Source organism: Acanthopagrus latus, chromosome 10 (assembly GCF_904848185.1).
Source record: "Acanthopagrus latus isolate v.2019 chromosome 10, fAcaLat1.1, whole genome shotgun sequence".
NCBI lineage: Eukaryota > Metazoa > Chordata > Actinopteri > Spariformes > Sparidae > Acanthopagrus > Acanthopagrus latus.
Window position 1 is genome coordinate 621,147 of NC_051048.1, and position 21,357 is coordinate 642,503.

Below are 21,357 nucleotides of genomic sequence, written 5' to 3' on the forward strand. Positions count from 1 at the left end.
GGCTCATTTTTGTGTCTGTGTGTCACAATTCGGACAGTTCCAGCTTCTAACAAGGTTTGTCAGCCAATCCCGCCGAACACCTGAGGTTTGCTCCACCTGCCAAACACCTGAGGTTTGCTCCACCTGTCAGGTAAAATGAAGGATTGAAGGCACCGGCGAAGGTCTCAGGTGAGGGGTGGAGGTGTCAGGTGAGGGTGGAGGTGTCAGGTGAAGGTGGAGGTTTCAGGTGAAGGTGGAGGTCTCAGGTGAGGGGTGGAGGACTCAGGTGAGGGTGGAGGTCTCGGGTGAAGGACTCAGGTGAGGGGTGGAGGTGTCAGGTGAAGGTGGAGGACTCAGGTGAGGGGTGGAGGTCTCAGGTGAGGGGTGGAGGTGTCAGGTGAAGGTGGAGGTCTCAGGTGAGGGGTGGAGGACTCAGGTGAGGGTGGAGGTCTCGGGTGAAGGTGGAGGACTCAGGTGAAGGTGGAGGACTCAGGTGAGGGGTGGAGGTCTCAGGTGAGGGGTGGAGGTCTCCGGTCAGGGGTGGAGGTCTCAGGTGAAGGTGGAGGACTCAGGTGAGGGGTGGAGGACTCAAGTCAGGGGTGGAGGTCTCAGGTGAAGGTGGAGGACTCAGGTGAGGGGTGGAGGTCTCAGGTGAAGGTGGAGGACTCATGTGAGGGGTGGAGGTCTCAGGTGAAGGTGGAGGACTCATGTGAGGGGTGGAGGTGTCAGGTGAAGGTGGAGAACTCAGGTGAGGTGACAGGTTGACTCTCAGATGAACGTGTCATTAACAGAGTTGCTGTGTTAAAGTTTCCTTCCCGGCTGACGTGAGTATAAAACACACACTGATGAAAGTCAGTGAGATTATAATCTACAGGTGATCTCCCCCCCCGCCCCCCCCCACCCCACCACTCTGCCTCCCACGTAGCTACGCACTGACGTCAGAGAAGGAGAAGATGGCGGCGGTGCTGAAGGCGGAAGGTAAAGGAGCTTTGACTGACTGTTTTCCCTTAAATCAGCCGCTGCTCGGCCCGTGTCGCTTCTATAAATGGTTTTATTTGACACGGTATGTTCAGATAGTCTTGTGGGCGGACCGGTCCGGGTTAGCTCGTTTGGACCCCGAGCCAAAGCCCTGCAGCTCGGCTGTCGGAGGTGTTTAATCACTGCTGATAGGACCTGTGTAGCTGTCGTTAGCCTAGCCGGCTAGCTGAGCAGCTGAACAACCACACATTAGTGTTATTTATTAACTAGCGCATCAATGCTTCTCTTTGGTTTAGTTTGGGGTAAAGTGGGGAGGGTATGATGGGAGCTAGTGATGTGTTAACACGTGCTGTCGCCTCGTTACATTCGGTAATGACGCGAATATTAGAAGCGTATTAACGTTAGCTTCAGAGCTAGCTTGTTCCGCGGGGCGGGAGGAGCTGAGCTCCGACAGCCGAGAGAGAAGCTCCGGGAGGCGGCCACGGCAGCCAGGCGAGTCCGCGGTCTGAGCCCGGCCCCCGGGGAGTGTGTGTGTGTGTGTGTGTGTGTCTGTTTGTGTGTGTCTGTTTGTGTGTGTGTGAGAGAGGATCACAATCATTTGGTACTGTGTTTAATGTTTTCAATGATGCTTATTACGTGTGTTCAGATGTGCAATTAACTAACACACACACACACACACACACACACACACACACACACACACACAGATTGAAACTGAATGTAAAATCGTAAATGTTATGTAACTTAACACACACACACAGTTATGAACACACACTGTCTCCAGCTATAAAGTGGGAGCAAATTCAGCTGTTGCTAGGCAACAGGGAGCTATTGAGGGAGTGTGTGTGGAGTTAGCAACTTGGACTTCAGGTGTGTGTGTGTGTGTGTGTGTGTGAGAGAGATGCTGGTGTCCCGCAGACTGTGTGTGTTCAGAGTCACACACTAACACCGGATTAATAACTAATAAGCAATCTATTACTCAAAGAAGACTGTGAGCGTATCAATCACAACATGATCCTGATCACTAACTGTGAGCATCTGAACGCAGCTCACACTCAACACAGCCTCTGTTTCCTGTTGATCAGATTATTGACTGTGTGTGTGTGTGTGTGTGTGTGTCTGTGTGTGTGTGCACAGTGGGGCAGTGCGGGCGGCCGTGTGTTGTGTGAGACTCATCCTGCATGGACCCGTCGCCATGAGCAACAAGGAGATGGTTTCCACGGAGACAGGTCAGTCCCCCCCCAGTTCTGTTGCTGTGGTAACCAAATGTTGTTGATGACATCACAGACAGCTGTTTTCTTTGTCTGTGATGTCATCGTTTTGCATCATCATGATCACATCGATTGATTCCCAGAGATCGCCAGCTGTGCTGTCTCCAGCTGTTGCCATGGAGACAAAGGGAGCTTGTTATTTTTTTAATGATTTTGAGGATGTTCCCGTCTCCTAGCAACAGTTTTTCCTGTGCTAAAATGTACACTTTATTACTGTATGACTTGGTTTTGTGGCTCGAAGGTATTAAACTCTATAAGTGTCTGGATAAGTGCTGCTGCAGGCTAACGCCAAGCTAACGGTGTCTGCTTTAAAGGGCTGTTTGTTCAGCTCATGAAGATCTTTCTCTGCTCGTTAACGTTTCCTCAGCTAAACTACGGACTGCTCCTTTAAAGACTCCTCCATGTTAGTCATTTGTTTCCGTGTCACAGTAACATTTGAATGACATGAACGACCACAGACAAATTTGACAGCTACGATGAGATCAGCAGGTTCCAGAAGAAATCAACAGATTTTCGTCATCGAAGAAGAAAATCCTGCCTGATGTCTGGAGCTCGTCCTGATCCTGTCGTCTGCTCTCTGTCTCTCTGTGCAGAGAATAAAGGACCGAGGAAGGTGTTTCTTCCTAACAAGCTGTTGGAGTGTCTCCCTCGTTTGTCCGGTCTGCCTAACGAGCGGCTCAGGTGGAACACTAACGAGGTGAGGACCAGACAGAGCTGCCTGTGTGCAGCCTTCAGCGTCAGAATGGCTGCTCTGTTGTTCGTGGTCTGGTCTCAGCTTCTGAGTTCAAATGAAGCCTAATATTGATTCTGCACTGACGATGGCACTTTTGTTTGCTTTCTGTTGAAACGGTGGATCACGTCACTCCATCAGGGTGAAATCAGACTCAATTAGTGCTGTGCAGTGTGTCACATCTCCTTCAGGATATCATATATTACACATTCTGTGTCTGTTCAATGAATCAATAATTACATCGACTGTGTAGAAGCACCTGCTTCTCATTAAACTCTTACTTTACTGTCAGAAATACAAAGAAAGGATGAAAATCTTCACATTGAAGAAGCTGAAACCAGAAAATGTTCAACATGTTTGCTTGAAAGATTAATGAAAAGATGAATTATCAATAGAAGTTGCCAATTAGTTTTCTTTTGATCAATTAATTGAATAATCACTGCAGATCTACTTTTATGTATAAGCTGCTGGTCTCGTCTTGGCTGGTTGAACAGTGTTTGTGCCACGTTCGCTCTCCTTCATGAGAAATAACAAAGAAGGAAATAACAGATGTTTTTGTGTTATCACATCACGCAGCTCTACTCATCTCTACCACTCAGACCGATCTGTCGTCACAACCAGACTTGTTTCAATGAGACCCAGTTTAGACTCACGATGGTTATTCTCTTTCTTCTTCTGTTCGTTTTGCAGGAGATCGCTTCGTACTTGATATCATTTGACAGACATGACGAGTGGCTCTCCTGCACTCTGAAAACCAGGTACACACACCGACTCACAGCAGAGCTTCAGGACGAGGGCGTCACAACGTGACTCACAGCAGTAACACTGATGTGTTTCTGTCTTTCAGGCCGAAGAACGGCAGCATCATCCTGTACAACAGGAAGAAGGTGAAGTACAGGAAGGACGGATACTGCTGGAAGAAAAGGAAGGATGGGAAAACGACGAGAGAGGACCACATGAAGCTGAAGGTCCAGGGCATGGAGGTCAGCAGAACCCAAGATTCATTACTCATCATACAACAAGAGATCGTATAACAACATTTCTATAGTGATTCTCTCAGCATCTGTTGTCAGACTTCAGCAAAGAAGTTGATCTTTAGTCTCTTAGTCTGGGTCCTTTGCCAGACGGCATGAAAGGTTCTTCTCTGTAGTCTGGTGGTCCGGATCTCTTGTCCCATGGCAGGACTGAAGCTGGTTTGTGATCTGGATCTCTTTCTAGTCTTTGGGAAAGAAGCTGCTTATTGTTCTGGAGCTCTTGCCAGCTGGGTGAACAGACTGTAGCTGGATGAGTGGGCGCTCAGCATAGTAGATCAGTAACGGTACTTTACTTTTGTACCATCTTTATGCTCAGTTTAACTTCCTAATGATGTTTAAGAAACCAAAAACAACCATCCCACAAATCCCTCAGTCTCCACACAGTAATGCCTCCATGAGAGCCTCTGACGGATGGCAGCTGATATTTACTGATGGATGCTAACAGTTGTCTCTGGTTTCAGTGCCTGTATGGTTGCTACGTCCATTCCTCCATTGTGCCGACATTCCACAGACGATGCTACTGGCTGCTGCAGGTCGACACACACACACACACACACACACACACACACACACACACACACTATAGAATATAGAGAATCAATCAGTATCTGTCTCTGTGTCTGACAGAACCCGGACATCGTGCTGGTCCACTACCTGAACGTGCCGTCCCTGGAGGATTCTGGGAAATGCAGTCCGCTGCTGTGTGCGGTGGCCGACCGCCATGACAGCGTGAGGTGGAGCCGGGACGACCTGCTGAACCAACTGAAGCCCATGTGTAAGAAACGAGTACTTTTACTGCCTGTACTTCAAAATATCATACTCTGTAGTGTTAGTGTGTATTATCTGTGTACTCTAGTGTTAGCGTGTATTATCTGTGTACTCTGTAGTGTTAGTGTGTATTATCTGTGTACTCTAGTGTTAGCGTGTATTATCTGTGTACTCTGTAGTGTTAGCGTGTATTATCTGTGTACTCTGTAGTGTTAGCGTGTATTATCTGTGTACTTTGTAGTGTTAGTGTGTATTATCTGTGTACTCTGTAGTGTCAGTGTGTATTATCTGTGTACTCTGTAGTGTTAGCGTGTATTATCTGTGTACTCTGTAGTGTTAGCGTGTATTATCTGTGTACTCTGTAGTGTTAGCGTGTATATCTGTGTACTGTAATACTCACGTGTTGTATTTGTTGCAGTTCACAGTATGAAGTGTTCGGTGGGCTCCGGTGATTTCAGTATCGAGGAGCTGGTTCAACACATTCTGGACCGACAGAGAACCAAACCACAGCCGCGCACACACACCTGCCTCTGTAACACCGCCCAGGGTAACGCATCACTGTGACATCACTGTGACATCACTGTGTGACATCACTCTGAGCTGAGCTGACAGTCTGCTCCTGTCTTGTGTTTCTTCTGTGTAGTATCTTCAGGAGTGAACATTCCCCACCGCTGCAACAGCACCAAGCATCGCATCATCTCCCCCAAACTGCCTCCGTCCTCCTGCAGACCCTCCCCCTCGTCTCACTCCTCTGAAGCAGGGGATGCTGGGAGGGGAGGAGGAGGAGGAGGAGGAGGAGATGCCAAACTACCCCACCTGCAGGCTCAGAGCAGCCCGGTGTCGTCTCCATGCCCCTCGTCCACGTAAGTCAGCCACGCGTCTACAGTGCACAGAGACGTACGGGAGGCCGGAGGGGAAGTAAAGATGTTTCATTCTTGTTTTGTAGCTCCGCCTCCTCGCCGCCTCAGCCTCACAGAGCCACCATCACCATGGGTAACCACGGCAACGGCTTCTACGACCGTCATGCCAACCTGACGACGGTTGCGCTGCCCCAGAATGCGGTGATCGTCATGGCAACAACCACCGCCATTGCAGGGGGAAGAGGCGGAGGAGTGGGAGGCGGGGCCAGAGGAGAGGAGGCGGCGTCAGGGAGAAGCCTGTCACTCACCCGGTCCGGCCAGTTACTGCTCTCACCTGCCCTCCCCCCTCCTGCCGGCAACCCCGCCTCTCCCTCCCCTCCCTCCTCCTCACCTGCTCCTCCCTCACTCCCCCCTCCTCCCCCTGTCCAGGCAGCAGGGGTGGCCACCCTCTCCCTCACCCTCCTCCCCTCACCTGTGATCGGAGGTCTGCTCCTGACCCCCTCCTCCTCCAACACCTCCTCCTCCATCAGTTCCCCTCCTCCTCCTGCTGCTGCCTCCCCTCCCTCTCCCTCTCCCTCTCCCCCATCGCCCCCCTCACCTCCCCTGCCTCCCCCTTCCCTCCCCCCAGTTTTTGACCCTGACTCCTTCCTCAACTCCCCCAAACAGGGTCAGACGTATGGCGGCCCACCCCCTCTCTCCTCCACCCCCTCTCCTGTTCTCTGCTCCTCCTCCCCCCTCTCTCCCCCGTCCCTCGCTCTCTCCCTCTCCCCCACCTCCACCCCTCCATCCTCTGTCTCTCCTCCCTCCTCGCTCTCCTCCTCCTCGTCCTCCTCTGAGGCAGACAGACGAGACTCCACTCTTCCTCACCCCTCCTCATCTTCTTCCTCCCCTACGCCTGCCTCCTCCTTCCCCCCATCACTCGCCCTGTCTCCCTCCTCCTCTGTGGCCCCGCCCCTCCTCCCCCTCTGCCTGGAGCTGGGAGCTCTGGGGGAGTCGGCGGGGGGGAGGGAGTCGGAGGCGGTGGGAGAAGAAGAGGAGGTGAAGGACCGGAGAGGAGGAGATGATGATGATGATGATGAAGGCAGCGCTCCTCCCACCAAGCTGGCTCTGCTGCAGGTGAGACTTGAGTCGTGTTTCCAAGACAATTGTTGTCATTCTTGTCGATCATCTTTTATTGTGAAGGTATCTGGAAAGTTTGGAAAATGGCGTGATGTTTTCCAGATGTTCTCCAGGTCCGATATGTACACGACGTCACTCCTTGTCAAATGACCTGAGACTTTATCCTGTTTATTTCTGTGTCATTCAGACAAGCCACGCCTCCTCCTGCTCATCTCCACGGCAACACACAGGAAGTAGCTCCGCTTCACTGCTCTTGGTTTGCCAGGACTCATCGAGCCAGCACGTGCAACCGGCCAATCAGGCAAAGCGACAGGCTGACGGACAAACGCCATTGGTCCTGGCACAATCCTATAATCACCTGTCTGCGCCTGAAACTCCGCCCCCCTCCACGCTGTCCCATCAGCCCATGGTGCTGCCGCAGACTCAGACAGTGTTTGCAAATGCTACAGCTAACATGGCCTCAGACAATAACTCCGCCCCTGCTGCTGTCGCCATGGACACCTCTCAGCTGACGACGCCTCCCATCCAGGTGAAGGAGGAGAGTAGGCGGAGCTACGACTCAGAGGACACCTGCATGGACACGCACCTGGAGGAGGAGGCGGAGCCCTGTGAGCGTGGGGGGGAGGAGCTCGACATCTCCTTCGACAGCCAGTTCCCTGACCTCATCTCTGACCTCATCACCGAGGAGGCCAATCCCGTCGCAGCTCACCCCGCCTCCTCTGCTGCTCCCGTGGCAAACCCGGCCGTGTTCCCAGCGGGGGTCCGCTACATGGTTCCCCCCCAGCCCTCGCCCTCCTCCTCCTTCCTCCCCTTTCCTCACCCACTGCCCTCCTCCTCCTCAACACGCCTCGCCTCCATCACGGACTTCTCCCCGGAGTGGTCGTACCCCGAGGTAACCAATCAGCAGCAGTTCATTTACTTGAGTAAATCTTAAAGCAACGTGAACTTAAATATTTCCATTGTCATCTACATAAAACTTCAACTTCACAACTTTTATTCCATAGCTTTAGATACTTTATCGATTCAGATGAATTAGTAATAAATGTAATATTATAGATCGCACTACACAGCAAAACACTGTGATATATATTAATATATACATTTGAATCCAGGACGTGTGTATTTCTCCATACAAACTGTCAAGACATTTCTCAGCTTCACTCTGAGCCGCTGTCTGTTCGAGGTGTTCACCTGTTTGTCCACCAGGTGGCAGCAGAGTCTCACCGTCGACTGAAGTCTCAGTGAGAAGCGATCACTCCGTGTTTAACGTCTTCTTCACTCGTCAATAAACCCACTTAGATCTGGCTTTTGTGTGTAGTGGGAACGTGCACGCGCTGTAGTTCGACCCGGTCAGTTGAGTCTGCAGCAGACAGGTTTAATCACCTCGGCCTGGCTTCGATCTAAACGAAGGACCCAGGTGACCCACTAATGCTGATGAAAGCTGGTGATCGTTTACTGCTTATCACTCGTTCAAGACTGTTGCTGATACAAACCTGAGCTAAACGAACAACCAACAAACTATTTCAGGAGCTGATCCTCTCTTCTGTGTGTGTGTGTGTTCAGGGAGGTGTGAAGGTGTTGATAACAGGACCGTGGAGCGAGCTGTTGGGTCGATACTCGTGTGTTTTCGATCAGAGCACCGTCCCTGCATCGCTGATCCAACCTGGAGTGCTGCGCTGCTACTGCCCTGGTAACACACACACACACACACACACACACACACACACACACACAGTCAACTGGGTAATTTGGTTTAGTAGTAAAATCCCTGGATCAGAAAGTGACGATCTTTAAATGTCTTCTGTTCGTCCAACAGTTCAGATCAGAAAAAGACTCTTCGTTTACTGACAGAAATGATAAAGACCAGCAGCAGATCGTCACTTTTAATAAGCTGAACCAGACCATGTTTGTAGTCCTTTTCCAGCCCCGACTGATCTGACGGGTTCTGTGTTTCAGCCCACGAGGCTGGTCTGGTGTGTCTGCAGGTTCTGGAGTCCGGAGGTTCGGTTTCCTCCTCAGTTTTGTTCGAGTACCGAGCGAGGAACGCCAGCTCCCTGCCCAGCTCTCAGCTCGACTGGCTCTCACTGGACGGTCAGTTACTACTCCTCCACGTGTCACACTGCTGCTGGACCAATCAGACACCAGATACACACGAGACAGGAAGTCAGGAAGCTTTTAACAAGTGTAGCGCGTGTGTGTGCGTGTGTGTGTGTGTGTGTGTGTGTGTGTGTTGTCTCTCTCAGTGATTGATGTGGTGGAGCTGTTTTCCACTGTCATCACCTGTAAACACACACAGTCATCAGGACTCACTGCTATTTATATATATCATATATCACTGCTATACTCACTGCTGAGGCAGTCTAACCCCACAGGCAGACAGACGGAGATAATCAGACAGACAGAGATAATCAGACAGACAGTCCTGGTGTGCAGTGATTCCAGCCTGTCTGTTTTATTTGTCTTGTCCTGAACATCTGATTCTTTCATGTCTCTCTCTTGCTGTGTCACCCGTCTCTCTCTCTGGACTCTGTCGGGGGTGTTAGGCTCAGGTCCAGGAATGTGAGACAGTCACTTCACTTCCCTCCCTTTTCTCACCCCTCCCTCCCTCCCTTTTCTCACCCCTCCCTCCCTCCCTTTTCTCACCCCTCCCTCCCTCTCTGTGGATTTCCCATCATGCCTTGCTGCTGTGTTTGGCCGTCCAGCCTGCAGGCTGCACTCTCTCTCTCTCTCTCTCTATTTAACTAGCTGAGCTTTGCACGGCGGCTCAGTCTGCTCACTGTGTGTGTTTGTGTGTGTTGCGTCTCTCACCGTGCAGTGTGTGTGTGTGTGTGTGTGTGTGTGTGTGTGTGTGTGTGCGCGCCTCACCTGTGCTCACACACACTCTGACAGACAGACAGGAGATGGACGGCTCGCGGCAGCAGGATGGTGTCGGTAGGACGAGACTCTGTTTGCACTTGTGTGTGTTTCTGTAGTGGTTGTCATGGTTACACAGCTGCTCAGTAACCACGGCAACCACACACGCTTTGGGAAGTGGTCCAGGATCTCTACGTGATCGTATCGTATTGATCAGGACAGAGCGATCAGAAGTGAGTGAGTCGTTGTGCTCTGATGGATTTATTGATTCGTCTGTTGATCAGCTCTGTGTTGTAGCATTGATCACTGTGACTGTAGTTCAAACTGCTTCTTTTGTCCAAAACAGAAACACGCTTCACTTACTAAAGCATTCATCAGTTTTCTGACAGAACACATCTAAATACTAAGTGGACTAAATCAGACATGTTGAACCAGATAGATAACCACCACAAGAACATTTAAACAATCTGAAGTCACTGATACATCTGTGGCTGATTTCAGATTATTTATTGGTGCAGCTACAATGAGATGTTTCCAGTCCAGAATGAATATATATTAAACAAACAACTCAAATGCTCTCATCTCTGCTGTCGTTAGACTTTTACGTCCTGACATCCATCAAGAACTCTTCAGCGACAGACAGACTTAATCATGGAGTTCAAAAAGTTTGAATAGTATTCACCAAAAATACAGAACGAGCAGCTTTCAGTCATTCAACAATAAACAGAAAGAGATAGAAATTCAGTTTGTTCAAACCAGTACGGAGTGAACCTTCTTTCCAAGCAAGTCAATAAAGGATTGTGGTTGAGGTTTTCCTCCACGAGTGAACCAGTGACCTTCCTGACGGCTGCTTGTTTGTCTTCCTGCAGTCAGGACGTGTGTCTGTGAGTGTAGCTGCAGGCTAACGCTAAGCTAGCTGTGTGTGCAGCAGGGTGTTGTCCAGTGTGACTGTTGAAACTGAAGGCTGATTTCTATCAAATCAAAGTCTTGACGTGTAGATTTATTTCTTATCTTGAACATCAGAACCTGGATGAGAGCTTCACTCTTCATCTGAGTTCTCTGAACACCAAGACGGTTTTTATTTTGGTTCTTCACATCATGAGAAAAACGATTTCACAACTTCTCACAATCAATAATTGACTTACGTCCCAGTCAGGGTTTGGTGATCAACAGATGTCAGCCAACCCTGATCCCAATACAGAACCTTGTGGAACAGCACAGGTGTCATTCAGTATTTATTAATAATTATTGACCTCGGTTGTGTCGCAGCTCTCAGACCAACTAAATTCAACTAAATCCTAAATAATCTGCTGGAGCTAAACAGCCCGACTGACATTAGATCTGTTCAAACAGCGACACGGAACAGAGCGGAGACTATTGAGTCGTGACGAAGAAGAAGAAGAAGAGGTTCTGTCTTTGTTGTCTTGCACTGAACTGGATCAGTGATCAATACTGACTCCTCAACACGCTGTGTGTTGTTGAATATTGGCTGAATCTCTGTAGACTTTTCTTCTCAGTCATATATTTTACTATTTGACCAAACAACCACAAGATCAATGAGAGTAATCAACATGATTGTTTGTGTTTGTGTGTGTGTGTGTGTGGGGGGGGGGTAAAAGCAGACTCCCTAATATAGCCTGATACACTGTGACCCACACACACACACACACACACACACACACACACTCTGTGCCAGGCGGTCGGACGTTTGAAGTCAGTCGAGATAGTTTCCATTTGAGCCTGTGTGTGTGTGTGTGTGTGTGTGTGTGTGTGTTAAAGAGGCTCTCTTTAAACAGTTGTTTAAGAGAGGAGTTTTCCAGCTGCCTCCTGGTTGGAGCTTTCGACACACGCTGACCTTGCTGGGTGAGTGATGGACGTGCAGATGATTGGCTGACAGTTTGTCTTGTTGCTGCTGCGGTTTAAATCCTGGTGATCAGTAAATGTGACTCTTATCCTCCTGTCATCGATGATATCATAGTGATGTCATCAGACTACACATGCCTAACAGTGTGTGTTACAGACCGGAGGTGTGGGACAGTCTGGTGAAGGCATTCATCAAGGTGCATGCTGGGAAACAACCCCCTGCAGGAGCGAGAGGAGGTCTCACTCTGTGTGTTTTCTGTGTGCAGATAATCAGTTCAGGATGTCCATCCTGGAGCGGCTGGAGCAGATGGAGCGCAGGATGGCAGAGATGGCCGCCCGGGACAACAACCAGCAGCAGCAGCATCATCATCACTGTCATCAGCAGCAGCAGCACCAGAGCAGTCAGCTAGCCACGCCCCCTCCTCCACCTCTACCTGAGGACCACGAACAGGTGAGGATAGTAAAGTTACAGAAACACCTGCATTTCTGATATTCTCATCAGATAATCAGCTATTTTATGTCTTTTATTTGTGTATAAATCAAGTTTCTTTTTCAGTTTGGCTTGTGTGCTGAAATGTATATTAATCTCAGGACTACAGAGACCAGAATTCAAAGGGACAAACAGGTTGTATTAGGTAGATGTGTGTGCAGAGCCTCTGTTGTAAAGGCAGCTGGTTGGAGCTGAGGTCAGAAAAGTGTGGCAGTCATGGCGGAAACCTAAAGGCAGGAACACACCGGCCCAACCGTCGGACGTCTGAAGCGTTTGGAGAGACTTGGACGAGGTCGGGAACAAATATGTTCGGTGTGTTCAGCTGCGTCAGAAGCTTTCAGAGCCGCTTGGACGTTGTCTGCTCCGATTCAACAAGCGAAGTCTGAGGAGGTTGTGCTGTCGGACGTCTGAGCCGTTGGATTCTCTGATTGGTGGTGTGCTAACGAATCAGCGCGGTGTGAGGGAGGGCAGAATACTGTGTGCTCATTGGTTTCTATGCATTCTGTTCCATCATTCACTGTTTTCATGAGTTGTAGTCCTGGCATGAGACCAGCTGTTATGTCCGTTCAGGACAAATTAATCTGTGTTTGTTTGGTAATGCCTCGCTGCATGTTCAGTATGCAGCTGTTTCTGTCTGAAATAGTTAAGTTTCCCTTTGATGGAAAGTAAAGAGAGTTGTGTGCATGAACCTCTCGTCCAGCATCTTTAACACTAGAGCCACCAGCTGATTGCATCTCGTGCAAGTGCAGAACGTCCAGACTGCTGTGGAGCTGGCAGCACGTCGAAGTGTGTGTGTGTGTGTGTGTGTGTGTGTGTGTGTGTGTGTGTGTGTGTGTGTGTGTGTGTGTGTGTGTGTGTGTGTGTGTGGGCCTTAAGAACTCACTGGTGGACACCTCGGTTGAAGGTCTTTTGGACGAGGTTGGTCGAGGAGCCTCCTTCAACCACAGGCGGGTTCAGAGAGACCAGGAGTTCTGCATCCTGACAAGGTGCTGAAACCTAAACCCAGGTGTGGAGGGAGTCAGGGAGGCCATGAAGGACTCAGTGACATGTCCCGGGCTGCAGAGGACCAGGACTCTGGATGTTGCTGTGCGGTGGAAAGAAACTTTTAGGAGCTCCTCAACTCAGCAGACTGGTCCTGTGGAGGCAGCAGGATCTGAGGACTCCTTCATATCTCTGGCAGAAGTCACCAGAAGTCAAGAAGCTTCTAAACTGCAGGGCACCAGGTGAAGAAAAGATCCACACTGAGAACTGAAGGCCCATCTTGGGTAACATCTTCAGTGCCATGTTGAAGTCTGGGGACCATACCTCTGACAGAGCCAGAGCTTCAGACACAGTCCAGCATGTTTCCTCCAGGGCTGTCCCTCGTCTGCCATGGTGAGGACAGCGTCCAGTTTGGGAGCTCAGGATCGTGTCTCTGCTGTTTGCAGGTGTTGTGTCTCTGCTGGCTTCTTGGGTCCGTGACCTCCAGCAGGCACTGGGGCTGGAAAGGCTAGATTGCCTCCTAGATTGGGTTCGGGATGAGTTGCTGCCCCAAGAGAAAGTATCTCTGCGTTTGATGGAGAAACGGAGTGTGAGGTAGACGGACGGTGCAGCGTCAGCAGTAATGACAGCGTTATACCGGACCTCTGTGGTGAAGAGGGAGCTGAGGCTGAAGTCAAAGCTTTTGATTTACCTGTCCACCTACGCTCCAGCCCTCACCTGTGCTCATGAGCTCTGGAGTGAGACTGAAATAACATTGTGGAAACAAACCACCTTTTCCTGTTAGCTCAGTGGGGCGGCTGGGTTCAGACTCAGAGATACGTGAGCAGCTCGGAGTAAAGCTGCTGTTCCTTGTTGTTTAAAGGAGCCAGCTGAAATGGTTTCAGGCATTTTATTAAGCTCCTCCTGGGCGCCTCCCTTTGGAGGGTTTCCAGACACACATTCATCTGAGCGAGGACCTCTAGGTAGAGCCAGAAGTCAGCCGAAGTATTACATATCTCATCTGGCCGGGGAACGCCTCGGGATCCCCAAGGAGGAGCTGGAAAATGTGGCTGAGGAGAGAAAAGTCTGGAATACCCTGCTTGGCCTGCTGCCACCACGACCCAACCCTGTATAAGCAGCTCACAGATTCATGGGTGTGTGCTCGACAAACAAAACCTGCAGCTGAACCAAATGATCAGCGTGGAAGAGAAACATCGGACTCACTGTAGGTCAGCAGACAGATTACAGGAAGGTGACTGTTGAGCTGATCAACAGGTTAAGAAGAACAAATTAACCTGAATGGAAAATCCCTGTAAAATATCTCTGCAGTCCCTTCACCTCTCTCTACCACACTCTCTCTCTCTCTGATGTCATGGGGAATTTGGCAGATGGAGTCCCAGAGTTAAAATAGACTCAGTGTGACAGAGAGAGACCGACAGACAGTCCTTCAGTGCCAAGAGTGGAACAAAGATCAGAGTGGTGTGTGCCAGCTGGTCCTGAAGCTCTGCACACACCAGGACTTCAGGACGGAGACACAACGACCAAAACAGAAAGGAAAATCCACCAAAGCACAACGTAACGTAGAGTTCAGTTTGAGGACCTGACCTCTGTGACTGATGGACAACATGGACAGAAACAGGCGGAGGAGGTGGTGTTTACTTTGTCTCAGCAGAGGACGAGACGACTCAGTCTCACTTCTTACTTTACTCTGAGAAAACAAACACAGTTCAGAGAAACAAACTGTGAAGCAAATATTTAACCTGAGTGTGTATGTAATCTTAATTTAGCTTTGGCAGTAAAGTGCTGAAGCCTCTCCAAGCTAGGCTAACAGTTCATGAACGATGCCAAGTGTTGCCATAGAAAGTGGCAGGGAAACTTTGAGAGGCAGGTTTCTGTCTTAGACGTGTTGGGAGGCGACGCTGGACAGAGTTCAGTTTCCACTGATGATTGGCACCTTTATCAAACGATGGAGGATAAATGAACACTGCTCCTCATTCCCCACTGATCAAAGGGCAGGTTAGCATGTTAGCTCGTTAACAGGTTTAGCATGTTAGCTCATTAGCAGGTTAGCGTGTCAGTGTTATCACAGTGTGTGTGAAGCAGCTGTCTGAGAGCAGGATGACGGACAGATAACAGGAAGTGTTTCCAGGTTTAAACTCTCTCTCTCTCTCTGCTGTCAGTCATTTATAGCCTCGCTCGTCCATGTGCATCACACGAGGCGGGGGAGGAGGTGTGCATGCCAGGGAGAGTCGGAGGGAAAAACCAGAGGGGGGGTATGAATGTAATGTTTCCTACCAGCTGGAGGGGGAGGAGGGGGGAGAGAGGGGAGACAGACAGGAATAGAGACAGTTCACCTGAAACAAAGTGCTCAGATGAGTCATCAATCATTAGGACATGAATCTGCTATCAATAGTTCTGAGGATTGATCATGGTTTCATGCTAACGTCTCTCTCTTTCTCTGTGTGTGTGTGTGTGTGTGTGTCAGACCTCTCAGTGGTTTGAGAGGAGGATTGTGGGAGTGTGTGAGCGGATGATGAGGGGAGGACGATGGAGAGGAGGAGGAGGAGGAGGAGAGCGGCTTCATCACTCCGTCCGTCACCGCGGGATGACGCTGCTCCACCTGGCTGCTGCTCAGGGATACACACACCTGATACACACTCTGATCCACTGGAGGTACACACACACACACACACACACACACACACACACACACACACACACACACACACTCACACACACACACACTCTGACTCCACTTGTTTGTCTGTTGTAGGACCGTTAACAGCGACAGTCTGGATCTGGAACAGGAAGTGGATCCTCTGAACATCGACCACTTCTCCTGCACGCCGCTGGTAAACCAACACATACAAAACTAAATTCCCTGTGCTGTGATTGGTCAGGTGTCACTTGAGTCATCAATGGTAACCGTAGTCTTGGACCAGGTCCCACGGTTCTGATGGTCTCTGGTGTCCTGTGTGTGTTCCAGATGTGGGCGTGTGCTCTGGGCCACCAGAGGGCAGCAGAGCTCCTGTACGGCTGGAACAGTTCTGCTCTGGGGATCCCTGATTCGCTGGGCCGCCTGCCGCTCGCCGTGGCTCGCTCACGAGGACACACCCGCCTCGCCACGGCGCTGGAGGAGCTGCATACGCAAACACACATGACGCCCGGGGACACACACACCTCTCCTGCAGACACACACACACCGGCCACACCGCAGCCACCACAGCCACCGTCTCCTCTGTCCACCAGCCCGGACACAGGTAACGCACACCTGCTGCTCCTCGCTCCAGTTTCAACTGCTGTCACGTGATTCTTGCTCTCTGATTGGCTGTTTTCCTTTTCCAGGTCTGAGCTCTTCCAGCAGCCTCCCCTCCCCCAGCGACCCCTCCTCCCCCTCTCCGAGCTCCGCCTACTCCAGTGGCCCCGCCCCCATGGACACCTCTCCCTCCTCTCCATCGTCTCCTTCCTCGTCCTCTTCCTCGCTGCCCGTCTCCCCTCCCTCCCCCTCCTCTCTCCCCCTCTCTCTTCCTCCTGTGTCCATGTGGGGCGAGGAGCCGAGCGGCGTGCTGAGCTCAGGTAACACAGGTGGTGTGATGGACGAGTTGATTGGTTCCTGGTCCGTGTCCGACACTGATCATTAGCTCTGATCAATCCTGCAGGTTTGAACCCCGGCGGCTCCAGAGACGCTCACCTTTACCTCATGGACTACGAGAGCGGCAGCCCCCCCTCCCCCAGCCACACTCACCCTCACGCACACATGGCGGGCGGGCGGCGGGCGCACATGGCGGCGACGCTGGAGGAGCAGCTGCTGAGCTACAGCGAGAACGCCGAGAACGAGGGCGAGGAGGAGTACCTGGAGGAGGAGGTGCTGCAGGTACGCACACTAGTTCCTAAATTGATGCACATCAAACAGACGGCAGATGTCATGAGCTCCTGTTGCTATGGTTACCGTCTCATACACCAGGTTGACATGGCAACCCTGGCTGAGCAAATCATCGAGGCGACTCCTGAGCGAATCAAGCAGGAGGACTTCCCCAGGGGGGCGGAGTCTCCACTCAGAGAGAGGCGGGACAACCCGGCCATACAGGACACCTGGCTGGCTACATACCTGGACACGGTCGACGCCCACACACACTCCCCGCCCAGGTAAGCCCCGCCTCCAGAGCTGGTCAGGGCTGAGACTGTACTCTAGAGAACAAGTATGGATGATGTGTGTGTGCACTCGCAGGCGGGTGTGCCCCCCTTCGCCCCTCAGCGCTCTGGCCCTCCAGAGGCTCCGCCCCCCCTCCTCTGCGGCGTGGGCGGAGTTCCTGAACGCCTCGGCCAATGGGAAGATGGAGAGAGACTTCGCCCTGCTGACGCTGACGGACGGAGAGCAGAGGGAGCTGTACGAGGCCGCCAGGATCATCCAGAACGCCTTCAGGAGATACAAGGTACACACACACACACACACACACACACACACACACGTCACGCTGCCTCCTGGAGGTCGGAGTTGATGTTAAAGTTGTAACAGAAGAAGAAGAAGAAGAAGCATCAGCTGATGTTTTCTGTCTGCAGGGTCGGAGGTTAAAGGAGCAGCAGGACATGGCTGCAGCCGTCATCCAGAGATGCTACAGGAAGTACAAACAGGTGTGTGTGTGTGTGTGTGTGTGTGTGTGTGTGTGTGTGTGTGTGTGTCCTCCAGCTTCACTAACACTGAACTAACCTGCTGTGTCTCTTCACCATGTCTCTCTCTCTCTGTCCCTCTCTCTCCTCTGGCTAGCTAACATGGATAGCTCTGAAGGTAATACAGCTGACCAGTAGATGTAGTGGTGTGTAGTCTGTGTGTGTGTGTGTGTGTGTGTGTGTGTGTGTGTGTGTGTGTGTGTGTGGACAGCAGCCGTCAGACGTCACTCAGGTTGTTTCCTGTGACGTGAATCTTCATCAGAACTGTTGTTTGTTAGTCGATGCTGCAGAAGATGAGATCAGTTTATCTGAAGTCGATTAAAACGACTTCATGTTTTTAATCGGGCTCGTTCGGATCTCATGAGGACAAAAGTATGTGGACAGCTGAGCTCAGTGGACCTTTAACAGGACCAGGTCCAGAACCGCAGCTCTGCCATGAAGTTCTTTTTTTCTTCTTCATTAAATGATCACGTGCTTCTTAAGAAATATGATCAGCAGGACATGATGGAGTTTGAAAGACAGAAACATCAGATCTATAACACATATCTGTAATAATAGAACAACACTGCTGTGAGAATATGGACCTCCATCAAACAACAAACATTTAAAAAGCAGTGCTGAGCTCCAAATTGATAATTAGACCGATCACGTTAAACCTTCATATCTTGACACAGCAGCATGTTTTGGGCTGAGAGCTCATGTGATGCAGCTGCTTCTTCTCTGTCACCTTGAAACTAACACAGCAGGTGTTTAATCCAACAGCAGCCGGCTCACATGATCCAGACGGTTCTGTCCCAGATCTCCTGCCTGGAGAACTTAAGTGTGGCTGTTGTGGTGACGACAGGAGCTCCGGCTCAGCAGACACTCGTCCAGAACTGGACTCTCCGTCTACTCTTTTCATATTTTAGAAATTAAAGACATTACTTCTCTGGGCCGTCAGCTGCCGCTAACGACCGGATGTGACGACGTTGTCACTTCAAATCCTGCAGAATTTGTCACATTTGCACATTTTTAACATCTTTATTTGACATATTCTCTGTCAGACACTTTCCTTCCTGATTACACTGCAGATCTTCATCTGCTGAAGTATGTTGGTACCAAAATATCTTCTCAGGTCCGAGTGAGCAGGAAAACGACCATAACTCAGGTTGTCTGTGCTGCATCCTGATTAAACAACATCCTGCAGCATCTCTGAAATGTTTGTTCTCCACTGAGAAACAGAATTTAAATGAAAGGTTTGCTGATGTTTGTGAATCCTTCTCACAGCTTCAGTGTCCAGCTGCTTCCTGCTGTTGTTCTTCAGAAGGTTTAAGGACTTTATTTATTCGTATATTTCTTTATTATTTGTCAGTAGTCGTGACCAGCTGAAGTCCTGCTGTACTGTCACCATCAGCTGTTCACACACAAGGAATCTGTCAGCACAGAAACACAGTGAACAAAGATGAAAACAACTTCTGCGTACGTAGAAAACTGAAATGTGATGAGAACAACAGACGTGGTGAGAGTTTGTGTCGGTGGTTCTGAATGTGTCGTTCAGTTCTGATTGCAGCTCAGTTATCAGCTCATGTTGTTCTGCAGCACTGAGGACCAATAATTCACCTTCATGCACGTCGTTGTTTCTCCACCAGCTTGTTGATGTCCATGTTTTCAGAACATACAAGCTCATTGAGAGAAAAACATTTGTTAGAAGTAGTTTAGCTTCACGTTTCCTCCAGAGAACCTCGACGGCCTCGAGTCTGATTGACAGATAATAAAGAACCGTTGAAAGGTTTCCAGTCGTCTCCTCCTGATGAGACTCCATGATGTCCTCCAGCCGGCTTCCGTTATAAATCCTGGACAACTCATGTGTTATATAATCACACTGTACGACAAACACAACAGTGTGGAAACACGCTGAGCAACACTTTGCTGCTGAGCATCAGAAGTTAACCAGCTGGAGACAAGACAGGTGTCCACATACTTTTGTCCAGTTTGTGTCTGAACTGGCAGGACAACAGAACATGAGCGCTCAGCAGGTGAGTCTCAGATATGATTGGCTGATATCAGCACACAGATGATTGATCAGTCCTCCAGCTTTCTTCTTCTCTTCATCTTCCTCCAAACACACTCTGAGACGTCACTTCCTGTCGTGTCCGTCCTCCGGCACTAATGCTGCGATTCTGTTCTCTCAGTACGCTCTCTACAAGAAGATGACCCAGGCGGCCATCTTGATCCAGTCCAAGTTCAGGTCGTACTACGAGCAGAAGCGTTTCCAGCAGAGCCGGCGGGCGGCGGTTCTGATCCAGCAGTACTACCGCAGCTACAAGGAGTACGAGAGGCTGAAACAGGCGCCGAGAGGCGCCGCCAGCCACAACCCCAAGATCAAGTGAGTTTAAACTGTCAGGTAACTGGAAACACCTGCCGGCTTCCTGAGCAGCTCGCTGTGGAAACCATCATGGCTCATGGGGATCATAATAACTGATGCACCTGTTAGCTAAGCATGCTAATCAGTGATGACAGTGTGAGTAGGTGCTAATCTAGAGACTGATGAAGGAGTGAGTGATGCTTCGTACGTCCACTGAAGGATCAAACCATTTCTCTCTTACTGAATCTTAGGAGCATTCAGGGGTTTAATTTCATACGCATGTTGTTTGTTGCCTCACGGGGAAACATTGTGTAATACAGCAACAAAGAGGAGCTTCAGCTTAGATTTGGCTCTGATTATCAGGGATAATTATTGATTATGATAAATGATATGATCAGATTTACATTACTGCCCTCGAAGGAGGGAAAACATCACACGTTTACTGAATCAGTCTCAGAAAACGGTACGAAACTGTTTATAACTCTGATTGATAATTAATAACTACGAGCATATTGACCATAACAGCTGTGATGGTGGAAGGATTTTGCAGTTGTGGACAGTGTGGAGGTCGACAACATTCACTCTGTTACCATATGAACAGGAGGAGCAGAGGAAGAACAAGGAAGCAGCTGCAGGTTTGACTGTCTGGTCAGAGGAGAGTCTGTCGCTCTGACCAGGAATCAGAGATGTGAAGAATGGTGCATTCTGGGACACTGAGTTCAGTTCAGAGTCAGTTCTGAAATGAACAATGAACGACTTCGTCTGTGGGTCCCAACATGTAGATGTTTGTACTGTGTTGACTTCAAAGCTTTCTGTCTTTGTGTCATGTCTGTTTTTCATCAGGACATTTATCACCAACAGACAAAACGTGTGGAGGATGTGAAAAGAATATTATCGATGCTCTGTGTTGGTTTTGTGCCATCAGGGGGTCGTTCTTGACGAAGAAACAGGACCAGGCAGCGAGGAAGATCATGAGGTTCCTGAGACGCTGCAGACACAGGTGACACACTCAGAGATTCTCCTGTCGGACATTTGATGTTCTGGACCAGAGATTCAGTTTAAAGCTGCCGGCGTCTCTCTTCAGGATCAAGGAGCTGAAGCAGACGAGGGAGCTGGAGAGGAGAGGACTGACCACCTAAACCTCGTCTTCACTTCATCTCCTGGAGGGGAAACACAGAGGACGGACGGACGACAGAGAGACAGAAAGAAACAGAGACGCTTGATCGTCGTCCTTCAGCAGGTTCACAGAGACAGACGTGAAGAGACTGACGGAGAGAAGCCTCACCCCACGCCACCTTCATGCTCTAACTTTCCTCCGTCTGTCTCTCTGATTATCCGTCTCTCCGTCTGTCTCTCTGTCTGTCTCTCTGTCTCTCCGTCTGTCTCTCCGTCTGTCTGTCCTCCGTCTGTCTCTCTCTGTCTCTCCGTCTGTCTCTCTGA

General features: G+C 50.1%; 1 protein-coding gene across 3 annotated transcripts; it reads left to right on the forward strand.

Moving 5' to 3' along the window:
- Positions 1 to 882: 882 nt before the first annotated feature.
- camta2 (calmodulin binding transcription activator 2) lies at positions 883 to 21,355 on the forward strand. 3 transcript variants are annotated; one of them, XM_037111149.1, is made up of 26 exons: positions 883 to 957; positions 2,095 to 2,186; positions 2,822 to 2,925; positions 3,649 to 3,716; positions 3,806 to 3,941; positions 4,454 to 4,525; positions 4,620 to 4,767; positions 5,179 to 5,307; positions 5,404 to 5,623; positions 5,707 to 6,736; positions 6,927 to 7,631; positions 8,303 to 8,429; positions 8,696 to 8,830; positions 11,722 to 11,906; positions 15,391 to 15,578; positions 15,679 to 15,757; positions 15,892 to 16,165; positions 16,251 to 16,481; positions 16,565 to 16,779; positions 16,870 to 17,051; positions 17,134 to 17,338; positions 17,466 to 17,537; positions 17,671 to 17,691; positions 19,745 to 19,938; positions 20,843 to 20,917; positions 21,002 to 21,355. In XM_037111149.1, the coding sequence occupies exons 2-26, from the start codon at positions 2,153 to 2,155 to the stop codon at positions 21,054 to 21,056; spliced, it is 4,884 nt and encodes a 1,627-aa protein (XP_036967044.1). In that variant the 5' UTR covers positions 883 to 957; positions 2,095 to 2,152; the 3' UTR covers positions 21,057 to 21,355. The 3 variants fall into 3 exon arrangements, with proteins under 3 accessions (XP_036967044.1, XP_036967046.1, XP_036967045.1); XM_037111150.1 differs by lacking the exon at positions 883 to 957 and adding an exon at positions 1,289 to 1,449; XM_037111151.1 differs by lacking the exon at positions 17,671 to 17,691.
- Positions 21,356 to 21,357: the final 2 nt, after the last annotated feature.